General features: G+C 45.2%; 1 protein-coding gene across 1 annotated transcript in view; it reads left to right on the top strand.

Moving 5' to 3' along the window:
• Nucleotides 1-1,138: 1,138 nt before the first annotated feature.
• The window catches only part of MAB21L3 (mab-21 like 3), a 40,290-nt gene continuing 26,064 nt past the window's right edge, over nt 1,139-15,364 (top strand). The window contains exons 1-2 of the mRNA XM_030204949.1: nt 1,139-1,184; nt 2,558-2,693. Of these exons, the coding sequence (XP_030060809.1) occupies nt 2,646-2,693 (48 nt within the window). The 5' untranslated portion in view covers nt 1,139-1,184; nt 2,558-2,645. The remainder of the gene's footprint in view (nt 1,185-2,557; nt 2,694-15,364) is intronic.

Here is a 15,364-nt window from a genome sequence, read left to right as displayed (position 1 = left end):
GCTGCCAGCTGTGCACCAGCTGCCACATGAAATTGGGGTCAGTATCAAAATTAGCTCATGTAGCTCCTGGCTTCTCACTCCCCACCACTAGCCCCTTCCCTAATCTGTTCCATGGTGCTGCCCTTCTAATCCTTGGCTCTGTTTCTAATGTAATAATGAGAAAGTTCTAATGAAGCCTGTCTGTCATCTACTGGTTACTTCTTAAATCTCCCAGTTTTATAGCAATTCACAAACCTGGCTGGCACATGGGAGAAAGTCACATCAAAAACAAAACCATCTTTACTACAAACTATAAAATGTGTTGAGGTATCATTTCTGCAAGAAAGGCAGTACCTTCCTTCAGATCAAGAAGTCTTTGGTTTTGATGTATCTTTTTCTGGGGGTGCTATATAATATATTTTACCTCCTGTTTATCTGCATCTTGATATCCTCCCCATCAAGAGTACCAAAACTTATCTTCAAGCTGCTCCTGTCCTGGTTTTTAACAGCATTTCATATGCATCAAACTGTAATCCTGCTTTTTTTTTTTGGGGGGGGGGGGGGGGGGATGAATTGGATTTTAGTTTGTTTTGGTTCTTTTTTATGAGGAGAGGGCAATGCAAGCAGTTGGGAACATTGCAGCTCTGTACTAGGTCCTGTCCCACCACCTACACTACTGGTACTGGCTGTGTTTTTGGTGGTCATGCTGGAGTGTTGGAAGTCACCAGATGAGATCACTGATCAATAGGTTCTGTGTTATCCTACAATGCTGTGAATATCTAGTAGCATTAGAGAAATGGGTTGCCATTCTAGTAATAAGCACAATTGATTTTCTTCAGCATTTACAGAGGAGAGACAAGCGCCAAACTTCACAGAAAATGACTTTATTAAGGCAGAGGAAGATATTGTCCTGGATTCAGATAGAAAGGGCCCTGGTGAAATGTTGGAGAATTCTCTCTAGGGATTGTTCGTAAACCCAGAGCAGTAATTGCACAGTCAATTGTTGTCACTTAATATATAAAGCTGACCCAACTGAGTGTGTTGACAGTAAAGAGAGCATACAGTTGATATGAGCTGGTAGTAGATGACGTACTGTTTAATGTCAATAAGACCAGAGAGCTGAAGGGGGACCAGCTGAGACAGGAACACAGAGAACCAAAGAGGGATCAGGTAGGACAGCAACACGAACAGTCCAGAGAAACCAGGTGAGACAATGGCAACAAGAATTAAGAGGGAAAAGATGAGACAGCAGCAGAGACAGCCTAGGTGATGCTACAGCACAGACAGCTGACAAACACTAATTGACAGCCAATAGGAATCAAGTGAGGTAGCAATGCAGAGAGCCAGTGGAGACAAGAGCCAGGTAGCAAGAGTTCAGGTTAAGAGCAGGTTTTGTATTAGAAATGTTTATGGTGAGGAGGTGTAAAAATTTATAGCCATGAAATAAAACTTTTTACAATTCTGCTGAATAAGCAGCATTGGCATAATTAGGCGTTACCTAGTTGTATGCAGGAAAAAGTCACATTTACTTGCATAAGTGGGTACTTACATGCATAAATGACCTCTTATGGAATACCATACCAACTAGCGAAAAAGTACACACCATGATTGATGCCCTGGACTTTGCCAATGGGCGTGCGTGTAGGGAAATTTTTTTTGGGGGGGAGAGGGGGGTAGGTGGAAAGAGCACACAGGGATGCATGTAAATTATAGAATACTATGGGCATGTACACCAGCTATAGGTGTAAATGGTCACCCTGATATACATGAATTCTGTGTCACTTGCACAAGTTTTCTGTCAAGAAAAGTGGGTGCCTACATTTTTGAATAGAATACGCTTAAAATAGCGACCAATGCCTTCTAAATACTTAAATCACAATTCTCTGCTCCTAGAAAAGCCAGCAATTTTTATATTTTATTCAGATGAATATTTGGAACCAGGAGAATCTTTCTTTCTTTCTTAAAACTGACAGAGCAAACAATAAATCAGTATTTCCTATGTTGGTCCTGGAGTTACCCCCCTTGCCAGTCAGGTTTTCAGGATATCCACAATGAATATGCATGAGATTGATTTGCAGCCATTATATGCAAATCTAATTCATGAATATTCATTGTGGATATCCTGAAACCCTGACTGGTAAGGGGTTACTCCAGGACCGACTTAGGAAACACTGTAATAAAGAATCATTTTTGCTGGGTTTCTTTTGTTGGTTTGTCGGGTTTCCAGCTCGGCCAGAACTGGCCCTTATTGGTGCTGTGAATTAAATGGCTAAATTATGCCACAACACAGGGTTCTCTTCTACCTCCCTGTGTAGCTCAGCATGCCAGTGACAATCCTTTGACCAAGATTGCCCCCCCAGAACCCAGTACATGTGCAAAATGACTGGGATGAATGCCCTCCTAGAGATTGGACGCTGCCTCAGTGCAAAGGCTCAACTCAGAAATGGAACCTGGATTTTCGAAGTGGTGGTAGTGACCTGCCACTGAGTCTTGATGCCAGACTCTGTTCACTTTTTAAAGCTTAACTGCTAATGAAAAGTGTGTTTCAGAAATGGTAAATAATTCAAACCCTGTTCAGCTTTATTCTTCCAGACATCTGACAGAAATTCTGATGGACTCTGAACTTCAGGACTGGAATTCATAGTTTATAAGGCGCACATTTGAAAATGAAGGATTTTACAGAAGAAGGTTTAGACTATTATCTGCAGAAGAAGGTAAGAAGGGGACTGAATAACTACCAGCATGTCTATCTGCATATTTCTGTGTTTTTGTCACACAAACATATTAAACAAACACTGAAGAAGTTGATACTCATACACTTTTATGCCGTGTGTATGCCTTCTTTCAAGCACACACAGTCCTGTCTTTCTGACTTTCCACACTGCCTCCTTTATCCATCTCTCACTCTCTTTTTGATCTCTTGAGACCCCCCTTTTGCTCCTGTCCAGAGGAGTAGCTGGGGGGAGGGGGTGTGCAAGGGGAGCAGTCGCTCCCCCAAATGGAGTTGATGAAATGAGATTGACCCTTCAGTCTTGAACCGGTGCCTATTTTATAAAATGTCTGTTCCCCCTGTTGACAAAACCTGGCTCCTATCCCCCTCTTTCCCTGACCTCCTCCCTTAATCGCCCTCTTTCTGCCTAAATCTCCCCACTGAATCTCACTTTCTGCTTACTTTTCCCCATCTTTCTAGAACTTCTCCCCCTTTTTATGTCCATCCCCCCCCTCTCTCTCTCTCCTTCTCTTCCTTTCTGAATTATGTGATCTCTCCATTTCTCCTCTTTCTCTGACTTACCCCTTGATTTTCCCTTTCTGTCCATACTACCCCGTTAGTCACACTTATATCTGACCATCTGTTTTCCTCATAATGTCTTTTGTACAAGTATGTTTCTCTCTTTCTGACTCTCCAGTCAATCTTCCACTCCTCTTCCCTTCTCTTTCTGCACATATGTTGACTTCTCTAAGCAGTTGTGTGACAGAAAAAGGAACACGTTTTTCTCATGTCAGTTGGATTGTACATTTAACATCTTGTGCAAAACCTCTTGAAAACTGAAAATGTTTTATGCTGGACTGCAGAGAAGCTACTCTTCCCTTGCATAGCATACATTACTGTTAGCTCTTCTTCAGAAATTGTTCTTAGTTGTATAATAAGCTGTTCCTTAGCATCCCTCCGGACCGGTCCAGAAAATGACTGATGGGTTGTGCATGCCTTCCAGCAGGTGGAGACTGTAGAATCTCGTGAGAATCAATAAGAGCCTTGGTTGGCCCAAGATTCAGTATTCTCAGTCTCCAGCAGGTGGAGAGCGCTTTAGTCTCTTATCTTTTTTGTTTCCTTTCTCTTTCTGTCTAATCTTTCCCTTTGAGTTTAAAAAAAAAGGGGGGGGGGGGTTAAATCTGTAATGTTTCTACTTCTGTGTACCAGCATTAAAAACAAAAAGGAAAAAAAAGAACAAGACTGTTGGCAACAGAGGCTGAGGCCTTCGGGGTTCTCTAAAAGCCAGGTCCTTCCCCTTCCCCACGATCTCCTCCCATTTTGGTTACTAGTGCTGGCAGCAGGTTTTTTACTAGAGCCGCATTGCACTTACCTCAAACCCTTCATGGGAAGGGTGTTCTGAGCTCTGGGAGAGACAGCCATGTTACTTTCTTGATTTGAGAAAACAAACTAAGCGCGAACGAGCAGCTCTGCTTCGTGCTAGACTAATCTTGGGTACAGCCTTTCCTGGTGTACACTTGGGGGATTAGCAGCTGTCTTCAGTTCCCTTTTCTTCTGAGTTAACAGCTGATTCGGCCTCCATGGTTTCTCAGATTGAAGAGAGTACTCGTCTGTCACAAGCTCTGGTTTTTGCGGGAAGCTCTGCCATTTCATAGCATCAGCCTGTTTTGTTGGTGCAGCCTGCTTCTGCTATGTTGCAGTTGTCGGAAGCTTCTTCACTGCCCATAGCTGCACAGGGGGGAGTTCCTGAGGGGCATTCCCTCCTAAATTTGTGCTGCTGATGTATTGAGAAACAGGGGTGATATAATACAGACGTGATATGAAACAGGAAAGGAGAAACAGGGGTGATATGATGCAGACGTTCAAATATTTGAAAGGTATTAATCTGCAAATGAACCTTTTCTGGAGATGCGAAGGCGGTAGAACGAGAGGACATGAAATGAGATTGAAGGGGGGCAGACTCAAGAAAAATGTCAGGAAGTATTTTTTCACGGAGAGAGTAGTAGATGCTTAGAATGCCCTCTCACGGGAGGTGGTGGAAAAGAAAATGGTAACGGAATTCAAACATGCGTGGGATAAACATAAGTGAATCCTGTTCAGAAGGAATGGATCCTCAGGAGCTTAGCCAAGATTGGGTGCCAGAGCCGGTGGTGGGAGGCGGGACTGGTGGTTGGGAGGCGGGGATAGTGCTGGGCAGACTTATACGGTCTGTGCCCTGAAGAGGACAGGTACAAATCAAGGTAGGGTATACACAAAAAGTAGCACATATGAGTTTATCTGTTGGGCAGACTGGATGGACCGTGCAGGTCTTTTTCTGCCGTCATCTACTATGTTACTATGTTACTATGAGCTTTTCTGTTACACAAATCAGCTCCCTCTTCAGTACTTCCTTCTGAAGTATCAGGGAAGCTTAGGTCATCCCTCAAACAGCCTAGGGTCTCCTGGGATCTGGAGGAAGACAATGCTTCGGACACAGATCCTGAAATGCCCTTCCTGGAGAATGTTGCTGGTGTGGATGTGCTAGAATGCTCTGAGGATGCTGGGCCTTCAGATCCAGTAGCAGATGTGCTCCTCCCCAGAGAGGACCCCTCCTTGGTGAGGATTTTCATAAAGAAGATTTGTAGGAGTTCATATCTTTGGTTTCTTCTACTTTAAATTTTGAAGAGGTGGCCATGTAGGAGCGCAAAGTTGATCTTCTTCTGGTTAAGGGCATTAGAAAGCCTGTCAAAACCTTTCCTATGGATCAGGACATCAGAGATATTTAGGCACAGTGGGAAGTTCCAGATGCTCCATTTCGCCTTTCAAGATCCATGGTTCGCCTCTACCCAGTATCGGATCAGGAGAAATCTCTCCTCAAGCCACCAGTGGTTGATGCGGTTGTCTCTGCAGTTACCAAGAGAAATACAGTGCCTGTGGATGGGGGCACGGTGCTGAAAGATGTGCAAGATCGGCGTATAGAGTCTCTTTTAAAGAATAGTTTTGATGTCTGTGCTCTGGCAGTACAGGCAGCCATCTGTTGTTTCTTGGTAGCCAGGACTTGTTTTTGCTGGTCTGAAAAGGTTTTGGATAGGATGTCAGATGATTTCTCCTTAATAGACACAGAGATGCTGAAGATTGAGATGGGATCTGCTTTCCTGGCGTATATCCTGTGTGATTTGCTGAGAGCTTCTTCAAAGTCTGTGGCCTTAACTATGGCCACTCATCGTTCCATGTGGCTTTGAGGATGGTCTGCGGATGCGGCCTCTAAGTCTAAGCTTAGTAAGTTTTCCTTTTGTGGATCTTTCTTGTTTGCTGAGGAGTTGGACAAGTTGATTAAGAGTTTTGGAGGTACTAAAGTTCCTCGACTTCCTGAGGATTGTCCGCTGTCAGCAGGTCATGGGCTCCTATCCGGTCGAAGCCATGGTGGGGAATTTTGTCTGTTTAAAGCTGGCAGAATGGCTCCCGCTCAGAAGTCTAGGTTCTTTAAGATGTCCCAATCCTTTTGATGGACTCTATGTGGAGGCAGAGATGCAGGATCTTCCTTTCAGTCCCCTGTGTGTCCTTCTCAATGAGGATGTCTGGGCCCAGCCTCTAATCCCTGCTTAGCTCAGTTTTATCGGAGGTGGGCCCAGATTACCTCTGGGTGCTAGAGGTTATTCGCAACGGGGTACGTCTTAGAGTTTGTATGGCATCTGCCAGATGCCTTTCTGGAGTCTCTTTGTTGCTCTCATTTAAAAGTGGGGTAGTCAGGGATACCCTGGAGAGGCTTCTCACATTGCAGGCCATCTGCCCAGTTCCAGCCTCAGAGATCAGAACAGGTCTCTATTCCATTTATTTTGTCATCCCGCAGAAGGGAAGGCTCCTTCTGTCCAATTTGGATCTCAAAGCAGTGAACTGGGTGCTCAAAGTCTCCAGTTTTCATATGGAGACTCTTCGCTCAGTGAGGGGAGTTTCTAATGGTGCTAGACTTAACTGAAGCCTGTCTACACTTTCCCATTCATCTGCACCACTAGTATTTCCTTCGCTTTGCGATTTTGGGCAAGCATTATCAATATTGAGCTCTGCCTTTTGGGCTCGCTATGGCTCCTCATACCTTCATGAAGGTCATGGTGGCAGCGGCCCTCAAAAAAGAGGGCATTCTAGCATATCCATACTTGGACGATTGGTTGATCAGGGTGAAGTCATATCAAGAGAGTGTAGGTCATAGCTCGAATGGTCCAGTTTCTTCAGTCCCTTGGGTGAGTGGTAAACTCTCTCAAGAGTTGCTTGGTACCATCTCAGACTCTCACCTATCTTGTAGTCTACAAGGATGAGTGCTTCTTTCACAGAACAGGCTAACCAAGCTTCAAGATCAGGTACAGAGTCTCTTGCTGAAATCGGTGCCATGCAATCTTCAGGTGCTGGGATCCATGGTGGCAACTATAGAGGTGGTTCCTTGGGCCAGAGCACACATGAGACCTCTACAGAGGTTCCTGTTGTCCTGTAGGTCTCCGCAGACAGATTCTCTGTATGTCAAATTACCTCTCAGAGTGCTGGAACACAGGATCCTCCTTTGGTGGATTCAGGTGGCAACCAGTGCCAGTCTCAGGGACTGGGGAGCTTACTGTCAGGGGTATCTTGCGCAAGGCCTTTGGAGATGGGAGGAAACACACTACTTGATCAATCTATTGGAAACCAGAGCAATTCAGTTGGCCTTAGAAGCATTTTGACATCTTTTAGAAAGCAAGCCAGTGCGCATCCTCTCTGACAATGCAACAGTGGTAGCTTATGTCAATCATCAAGGAGGGACCAGGAGTCGTCAGTTGACACAGGAATCAGCTCTGCTCATGACTTAGGCAGAACTTCATCTCTTGGGGCTGTCGGCATCTCAAGTGGCGGGAACGACGAATGTTTAAGTCACCACCCTCTGGACCCGGGAGAATGGGTACTCAGTGCGTCAGCGTTTCAAGCAGTTTGTAATCGTAGGGGAACTCTGGTCATAGATCTTATGGCGACAAATTTCAATGCCAAAGTGCCGCGGTTCTTCAGTCGCGGAAAGGATCTCACGGTGGAGGGCATAGATGCTCTTCTTCAACCTTGGCCACCAGGTCTTTTTTACGTTTTTCCTCAGTGGCTATTTTTAGGATGTCTCATTCAGAGGATCGAGGTGCACAGGGGACTGGTAGTCTTGGTAGCTCGGGACTGGCCGCACAGGCCTTCATATGCCGATCTCATGCACCTCCTCATGGACACTCCGCTGAAACTGCCACAGTCTCCCGGGCTCCTGTATCAGGGACCAATAGTTCATCCAGACCCTGCTCGGTTTTGTCTTACGGCTTGGCTCTTGAAAGGGGCATGGTTGACGAAGAGGAGTTAATCACCGAATGTGATTGTCATCATGCTTTGGTCAAGGCAACATTCCACTTATGTGAATTATATTCGAACTTGGTGTGTGTTTAAGTCTTGGTGTGCAGATCGGAATGAAACATTTCTTCATTTCAAGCTCTAGTAGCCCAGATCTTGGATTTTCTGCAGGTTGGGTTGGACAAAGGCTTTAGCACTTGTTTCTCTTAGAGTGCAGGTGGCAACTTTGTCTTGTTTTCGCAGTCGCATCAAAGGGAAATCCTTAGCTAGTCATCCAGATGTGGTTCGTTTCCTGCAGGGGGAGTGGGTTTGATCTGCCCTCCTTCTAGGCCCGTGTTTCCGGCTTGGGATCTCAATTTGGTTCTTTCGGTTCTTACTAAGCCTCCATTTGAGCCTTTGTTGGCTTGTTCCCATAAGGATTTGATGCTTAAGATGGTGTTTTGTAGCCACAGCCTCTGCTAGACAGGTTTCAGAATTACAAGCATTTTCCTGCAGATCTTCTTTCCTAGAGTTCTCCAAAAGAGGGTCATTTTACGTATCATTCCTTCTTTCCTTCCTAAGGTCTTGTCGCGATTCCATTTAAACCAAGCTATTATTTTGCCAGTGCTTGGTTCTTCATCCGGTTCAGAATAACAGTGGCTGTTACATAAACTGGATGTCAGGTGAGTTCTCAATCAATATGTGCGGGTTATAGAAGAGTTCTGACAAACAGATCGTCTTTCTGCTTCTTGGAGGCGCTCGCAAAGTTATGGTGGCGTCTAAACCCACCATTTCTAGGTGGCTTAAGTTGATGATTGCTTCTGCTTATATTCTTTCAGGAAAATCAGTTCCTCAAGGAGTAAAAGCACATTCTACCAGGGCACAGGCAGCATCATGGGCTGAACGCTTCTTGGTGCCTCCTTTGGAAATCTGTAAAGCAGCGACGAGGTCTTCTTTGCATTCCTTTTCTAAACATTACAGTATTGATGTCCAGAGTTGTCAGGAGGTGGTGTTCAGCGCAACTGAACTTACAGCTGGGTTATTAAGGTCACTTCTTTGAATGCACTTGACCTGTTACTTCCCATCAGTCATTTTCTGGGCCGGTCTGAGGGGACGCTAAGGAAGGAGATCTTAGCTGCTAATTTGCTTTCCTTTAGTCCCTCTGGACCAGCCCAGATCCCTCCTGCTGCTTTGGTATCCAGTTGTATTGCTTTTTGGTTTGTTTCAGATTCTTTTGGTTCTGCGTAGAGCTGCTTCAAGCATTTGTTGTTTATATACTGTTTTCATAACCAATTTTTTTAAAATGCCTCAAAAGACACATTATTCAAGGTTGACCAGTGTTTATGGGTGTCTCTAGGAGTCCTGTAAGTGGTTGTTCAAGCTCACCGGATGCACAGACATTGCTTTTTCTGGGTTTTCTATTCTGCTTTGTAGAGATAATACTGAATCTATCTCAGGCCAGCCAGGGCTCTTATTGGCTCTCACAAGAGTCAGTCTCTACCTGCTGGAAGGCATGCAGAACCCATCAGTCATTTTCTGGGCCAGTCCGTAGGGACTAAAGGAAAGCAAATTAGCAGGTAAGATCCAATTTCTCCTTTTCAGAGTTAGAATCATTTCTTTCCGCTTATTACTCATCTGCAGAAGGCCTACAGGATTTGCAATCTGGTAATTGTATCTCTGTTTCTTGTGGCCCAAACTTCCTAGCACTGCAGTTGGTCATGGCCTTTTAACTAACCTGAGCCTGCTTGAAGGTGACCACCTGCAAGTATCCAGCTCCAGGACTGGTGTCTCCATCACCCTAGTCTAGATAAAATCCTTCAGCCTCTCTGTACTGCCTCCTTTGTGGTACGAATATCAGTGGCCTCATTTCATGCCTGATATTAAAGTGATCAGATATTTTGCAGATCTCTTGGCTCACAACAAAGCCAATGTCAGACAACCTTTGTCGATGCCAAGGCTTTGTGACACCATAACCACAGGCTATGGATGGCACTAATTATACCCTAGCATGTAACAGTACAGCAGGTGGCCTAGGACAGTGGGTTCTTAAACCTGATGTGGAGGACCATCAGCCAGTTGGGTTTTCAGGATGCATGAGAGATTTGCATATAATGGCATGCAAATCTGGCTTGTGCATATTCATTAGAGAGATCCTGAAAACCCTAATGGCTGGTGGTCCCCCAGGACAAGTTTGGAAACCACTGTCCTAGGATATCACACAGCCTTTTATGCATGCCAAATAGTGACTACAACACTCAGTAGGGTTTCTCGGGTACTAACCTAGGCCTAGGACAACATAGGCCTATGGAACCATAAGCCACAAAAGGCCCTAAGATGAAGCCTCTCCCCCCCCCCCTCCCCCCCCCCCCCCCACTACTCTCTCTCTCTCTCTCTCTCTCTCTCTCTCAAAAGCTTTCTACAGTTCTTTAAAAATGCTATTTGTATTTGTAATTTTGTTTATAGTCGCAAATGGAACTTGTTGAAGATGTTCAGTTACCTTTGTGGAGACTTACACTATTGCCTGTAATAAATTAATAACAAAAAAAACAGTAGCATTTTTGCTAGACAGCCAAGTTGTGATGTTCAGAATATATTAAGATACTCATTAGTTTGAGCCATTACAGCTTATATTGAAATCTTAATTAGTTGCAGTTGTGCAGACAGGAAGCACTAAGGTGCACTTTTCCAACTTAAAAATACACTTAGGAGTTCCAATTAAGGGGGTCATTTCATAAGCAATTTGAGTATATAGAGCAGCATTCTACATACTCAAATACTTGATTAAATTGCCCCAGCACATAAAAGCATTAAGATAAGTAGAAAACATAGCACCTACTGTTGTGCAATTCACACATACAACTGTTATCAACAAAAGCTCAGATTATGTGTGTGAGGAACAGGTTTGAGAGAGATGGATTGGCCACACTGATCTGACAGCATCAGCAGGGCATGTATTTCCTTGAACAAGCCAGGGAGGTGAAATGGGTCCCTGCAGGGATCATCCTTGCTGTTGAAGCTAGTGTTTTGGGTTTTTTTTTTGTTACATTTGTACCCCACGCTTTCCCACTCATGGCAGGCTCAATGCGGCTTACATGGTACACATATTGAAGTGCAACCATTTTTGTTTTTGTTACATTTGTACCCTGCGCTTTCCCACTCATAGCAGGTTCAATGCGGCTTACATATTATATACAGGTACTTATTTGTACCTGGGGCAATGGAGGGTTAAGTGACTTGCCCAGAGTCACAAGGAGCTGCCTGTGCCTGAAGTGGGAATCGAACTCAGTTCCTCAGGACCGAAGTCCACCACCCTAACCACTAGGCCACTCCTCCACAACCATTGATTTGTGATGATTTGATACAATCATTTAAAAGTATTAAAAATTAATTAGTATAAAGACAGGTTTGTATTGTGAAGAGAGCAACGATACTGAATATTTAGGACTTTGAAGGAAGTTTTTTGACCAACGAATGAGACCGTGGGTGTGTATTTGAAATTACTGGTATCCTTGAATATGACCAGCATTTATATTGTCAGTTGACTATCACAGCCAGCTGAGGTCTTTTTTCCCTCCATTTTAGAGTTTGAAATTTTATAGTTTCTTTTTTGCCCTTCACATACATAATCTGAGCTTTTTTTGAGAAGAGGTTGTATTTTCCACTGTCAGCTGTTTTGGTATTCAGCCTTTTATAGTGGATTTTTTTCTCCTTTTTTTTAATTTCTACTTTTGCAATTCACATATAGTCATTTCTGGGAGTGATGAATGGGTCGAAAGAGGCAGGATCAACTCATGCATGTATTTTATAAAATAAACACATGTGCATCGATTTCTATCAGCGCACACATGCACAGATTTACTCCTGCCTTGGAGTGGGTGTATGTGCAAAAGTTTTCTGATGTGGTATCTTTATAAAGACACATGGACAAATATGTTTACTTTTATAAAGCAATATGCTTCAATATCACTTTAAAAAAAATTGTAATCAATGGAGAGAAGTATCGAGTTCTGGGGTAAATCATGTATTAGGGAAAAGACTAGGCCCCAATATAGAGACCCTTTTACTAAGCCACGCAAGCATCTACCCAGGCCCAACACATGCCAAAATGGAGTTACTGCCCGGCTACTGTGTGGCTCTTGCAGTAATTTCATTTTTGGCGCATGTCCGATACGTGCGTCTGAAAAATAATTTTTATTTTTGGACACGAGTATCTTCTTATGACCAAGCCATAAAAAGGTGCCCGAACTGAACAGATGACCACCAGAGAGAATCAGGGATGACCTCCCCTTACTCCCCCAACGGTCACTAACCCCCTCCCACCCTAAAAAAAAATTTTTTAATATTTTTTCCAGCCTCTATGCCAGCCTCAAATATCATACCCAGCTCTATGACAGCAGTATGTAGGTCCCAGGAGCAGTTTTAGGGGGTACTGCAGTGCACTTCAGGCAGGCGGACCCAGGCCCATCCCCCCCTACCTGTTACACTTGTGGTGGTAAATGTGAGCCCTCCAAAACCCACCACAAACCCACTGTACCCACATGTAGGTGCCCCCCCCTTCATCCCTAAGGGCTATGGTAGTGGTGTACAATTGTGGGGAGTGGGTTGGGGGGGTTGGGGGCACAGCACACAAGGTAAGGGAGCTATGCACCTGGGAGCTTTTTTGGAAGTCCACTGCAGTGCCCCCTAGGGTGTCCGGTTGGTGCCCTGGCATGTGAGGGGGACCAGTGCACTACAAATGCTGGCTCTTCCCACGACCAAATGGCTTGGATTTGGTCGTTTCTGAGATGGGCGTCCTCAGTTTCCATTATTGCCGAAAATCGGGGACGACAATCTCTAAGGTCGACCTAAATGGTAAGATTTGGGCGTCCCCGATCGTATTATCGAAACAAAAGATGGACGCCCATCTTGTTTTGATAATACGGGTTTCCCCGCCCCTTCGCGGGGACGTCCTGCGAGGACGTCCTCAGGAAAACTTGGGCGCCCCTTTCAATTATGCCCTCCACATCTTTTTTGAGATGCAATGACCAGAATTGCACACAGTATTCAAGGTGCAGTCTCACACGATATAAAGGCATTATAACATCCTCGTTTTTATTTTCCATTCCTTTCCTAATAATACCTAGCATTCTAGTTGCTTTCTTTGCTACTGCAGCACACTGAGCAGAGGGTTTCAAAGTATCATCAAAGATGACTCCTAGATCCTTTTCCTGGTCGGTGACTCCTAATGTGAAACCTTGCATCACGTAGCTATAGTTCGGGTTCTTCTTTCCCACATTCATCATTTTGCACTTGCTCACATAAAACATCATCTGCCATTTGGATGCCCAGTCTCGTAAGGTCATCTTGCAATTTTTCACAATCCTCTTGCTATTCAATCATTCTTCCTATATAATAATTCTCACCACCAATGTTCTAATGTGTCTGCCTGTGTCCGTGGCTCCTTCGGAGTTGCTGAGCTAGGCTCCATAGCCAGGCTGACGTCACTCACAGCTGATTCCCAGGCAGGGGGAGGAGTAGGGAAACATGGAGCAAGTGGCAGGGAGGGGCGCATCAAACAACGACCCTCCTCTCCCCTGCCCCCCCTCCAGCCACCCATGTCCTGCGACCCTCCACTCCCCCTGCAGCCACCCATGTCCAGTGACCCTACTCTCCCCTGCCCCCTCCAGCCACCCATGTCCAATGACCCTGCTCTCTCACCTGCCCTTCCTTCTTCCACCTAGGTTGTGTAACCAATTCTTCGGGGCAGGCAAGAAAGATCCCCGGTCCTGCCTGCCTGCTGCTGGTGCTAGTGCTGACGCTCCCCCGCTGCCGGATTGCTGTTCAAAATGGCCGCCGACACTTACAAGGGCAGCCTCCAAGACTTCAGCAGAAGTCTCGCGAGTCCACCATTGGAAGTCTTGTTGGCCATTTTGAACAGCGATCCGGCAGCGGGAAAGTGTCACTGCCAGCCGCCAACAGCGGGCAAGCAGGGATCTTTCCTGCCTGCCCTGAAGAATTGGTTACACAACCTGTGTGAATGAAGGAGGGGCAGGTGAGAGAGCAGGGTCGTTGGACATGGGTGGCTGGAGAGGGGGGGCAGGGGGAAAGTAGGGTTGCTGGACATGGGTGGATGCAGGGGGAGAGGAGGGTCGCAGGACATGGGTGGCTGGAGGGGGGGCAGGGGAGAGGAGGGTCGTTGTTTGATGCGCCATTCCCTGCCACTTGCTCCGCGTGTTTCCCTACTCCTTCCCCTGCCTGGGAATCAGCTGTGAGTGATGTCAGCCTGGGTGGCTGGAGGGGGGGCAGGGGAGAGGAGAGTCACTGGACATGGGTGGCTGCAGGGGGGGCAGGGGGGAGGAGGGTTGATGGACATGGGTGGCTGGAGGGAGGGAGGGGGTGAGGGGGCTCCTGAGACCAGAGAGGTGGGGGGGCCTCAAACCATAAAGGGAGGGGGGAGGGGGCACACACTCACTCACTCTCTGTCTTTCACATACACTCTCTCTGACACACTCTCTATCACACTCTCCATCTCTCACACACACTCTCTCTCTCTCTCAAACATACACTCCGAGGAAAACCTTGCTAGCACCCATTTCATTTCTGACAGAAATGGGCCTTTTTTACTAGTTTTGAATAACTTTGTGTTGCCGGCAAATTTAATTACCTCACTAGTTATTCCCATACATAGATCATTTATAAATATGTTAAAAAGCAGTGGTCCCATTGTGTTGATGTGCACATTATAAAGCAGGCATAGAGCCTTGCCTGCCTATATGTCCTGTTTATAAAATTACCCTTCCTGTGAAAACTAAAAACTCAATTGACTCGAAGTACTATGCAACGGGAATTTGAAAATATTATCTGCTATTGATAACACTAGTTAACTTGCTCTTTCTTAGCACTCTTTTACAAAGCCGCACTACCAATTAGAATACAAAGAAGCCCATTGGAACTGAATGGGCTTCGTCTCATTTGCCACACCGGAATTGCTAGTGCGGCTTTTAAAAGTAGTCCTTCATGTGATGCACTTCTGAATGGGGGAGTACTGAGAGGAGGAGCTTTCTCTGCTGGTGAGCAAACCTCTTTTTGCTGTGAAATTTTGTAACTTAAATCTTGAGAGAGGAGGGATTGTAGGTAGTGTTAGATTCCATGTTTGATTGCGTAAAGATTTAATTATTTCCTAGGTTTAAATTGTTTTAAAAGAGGTAGGTTATTACTGTATTGAGCTATGTGAGATGCCTCTTTGAAACCGATAAATGTAAGCTCCTAGTTCAAGCTTGGCTACTGTCAAAGTTAGATTATTGTAACTTGATTTTTCTGGGAAGTGCTAAGTATAGGATAAGAAAGCTTCAGACGTTAGAGAACACAGCAGTGTGTTTAATTTTCTCTTTTAAA

The sequence above is a fragment of the Microcaecilia unicolor genome, chromosome 5 (genome assembly GCF_901765095.1).
Source record: "Microcaecilia unicolor chromosome 5, aMicUni1.1, whole genome shotgun sequence".
NCBI classification, from domain to species: domain Eukaryota; kingdom Metazoa; phylum Chordata; class Amphibia; order Gymnophiona; family Siphonopidae; genus Microcaecilia; species Microcaecilia unicolor.
The sequence above is the reverse complement of the archived record's forward strand: the minus strand, read 5'-3'. Positions and strand labels throughout refer to the sequence as shown.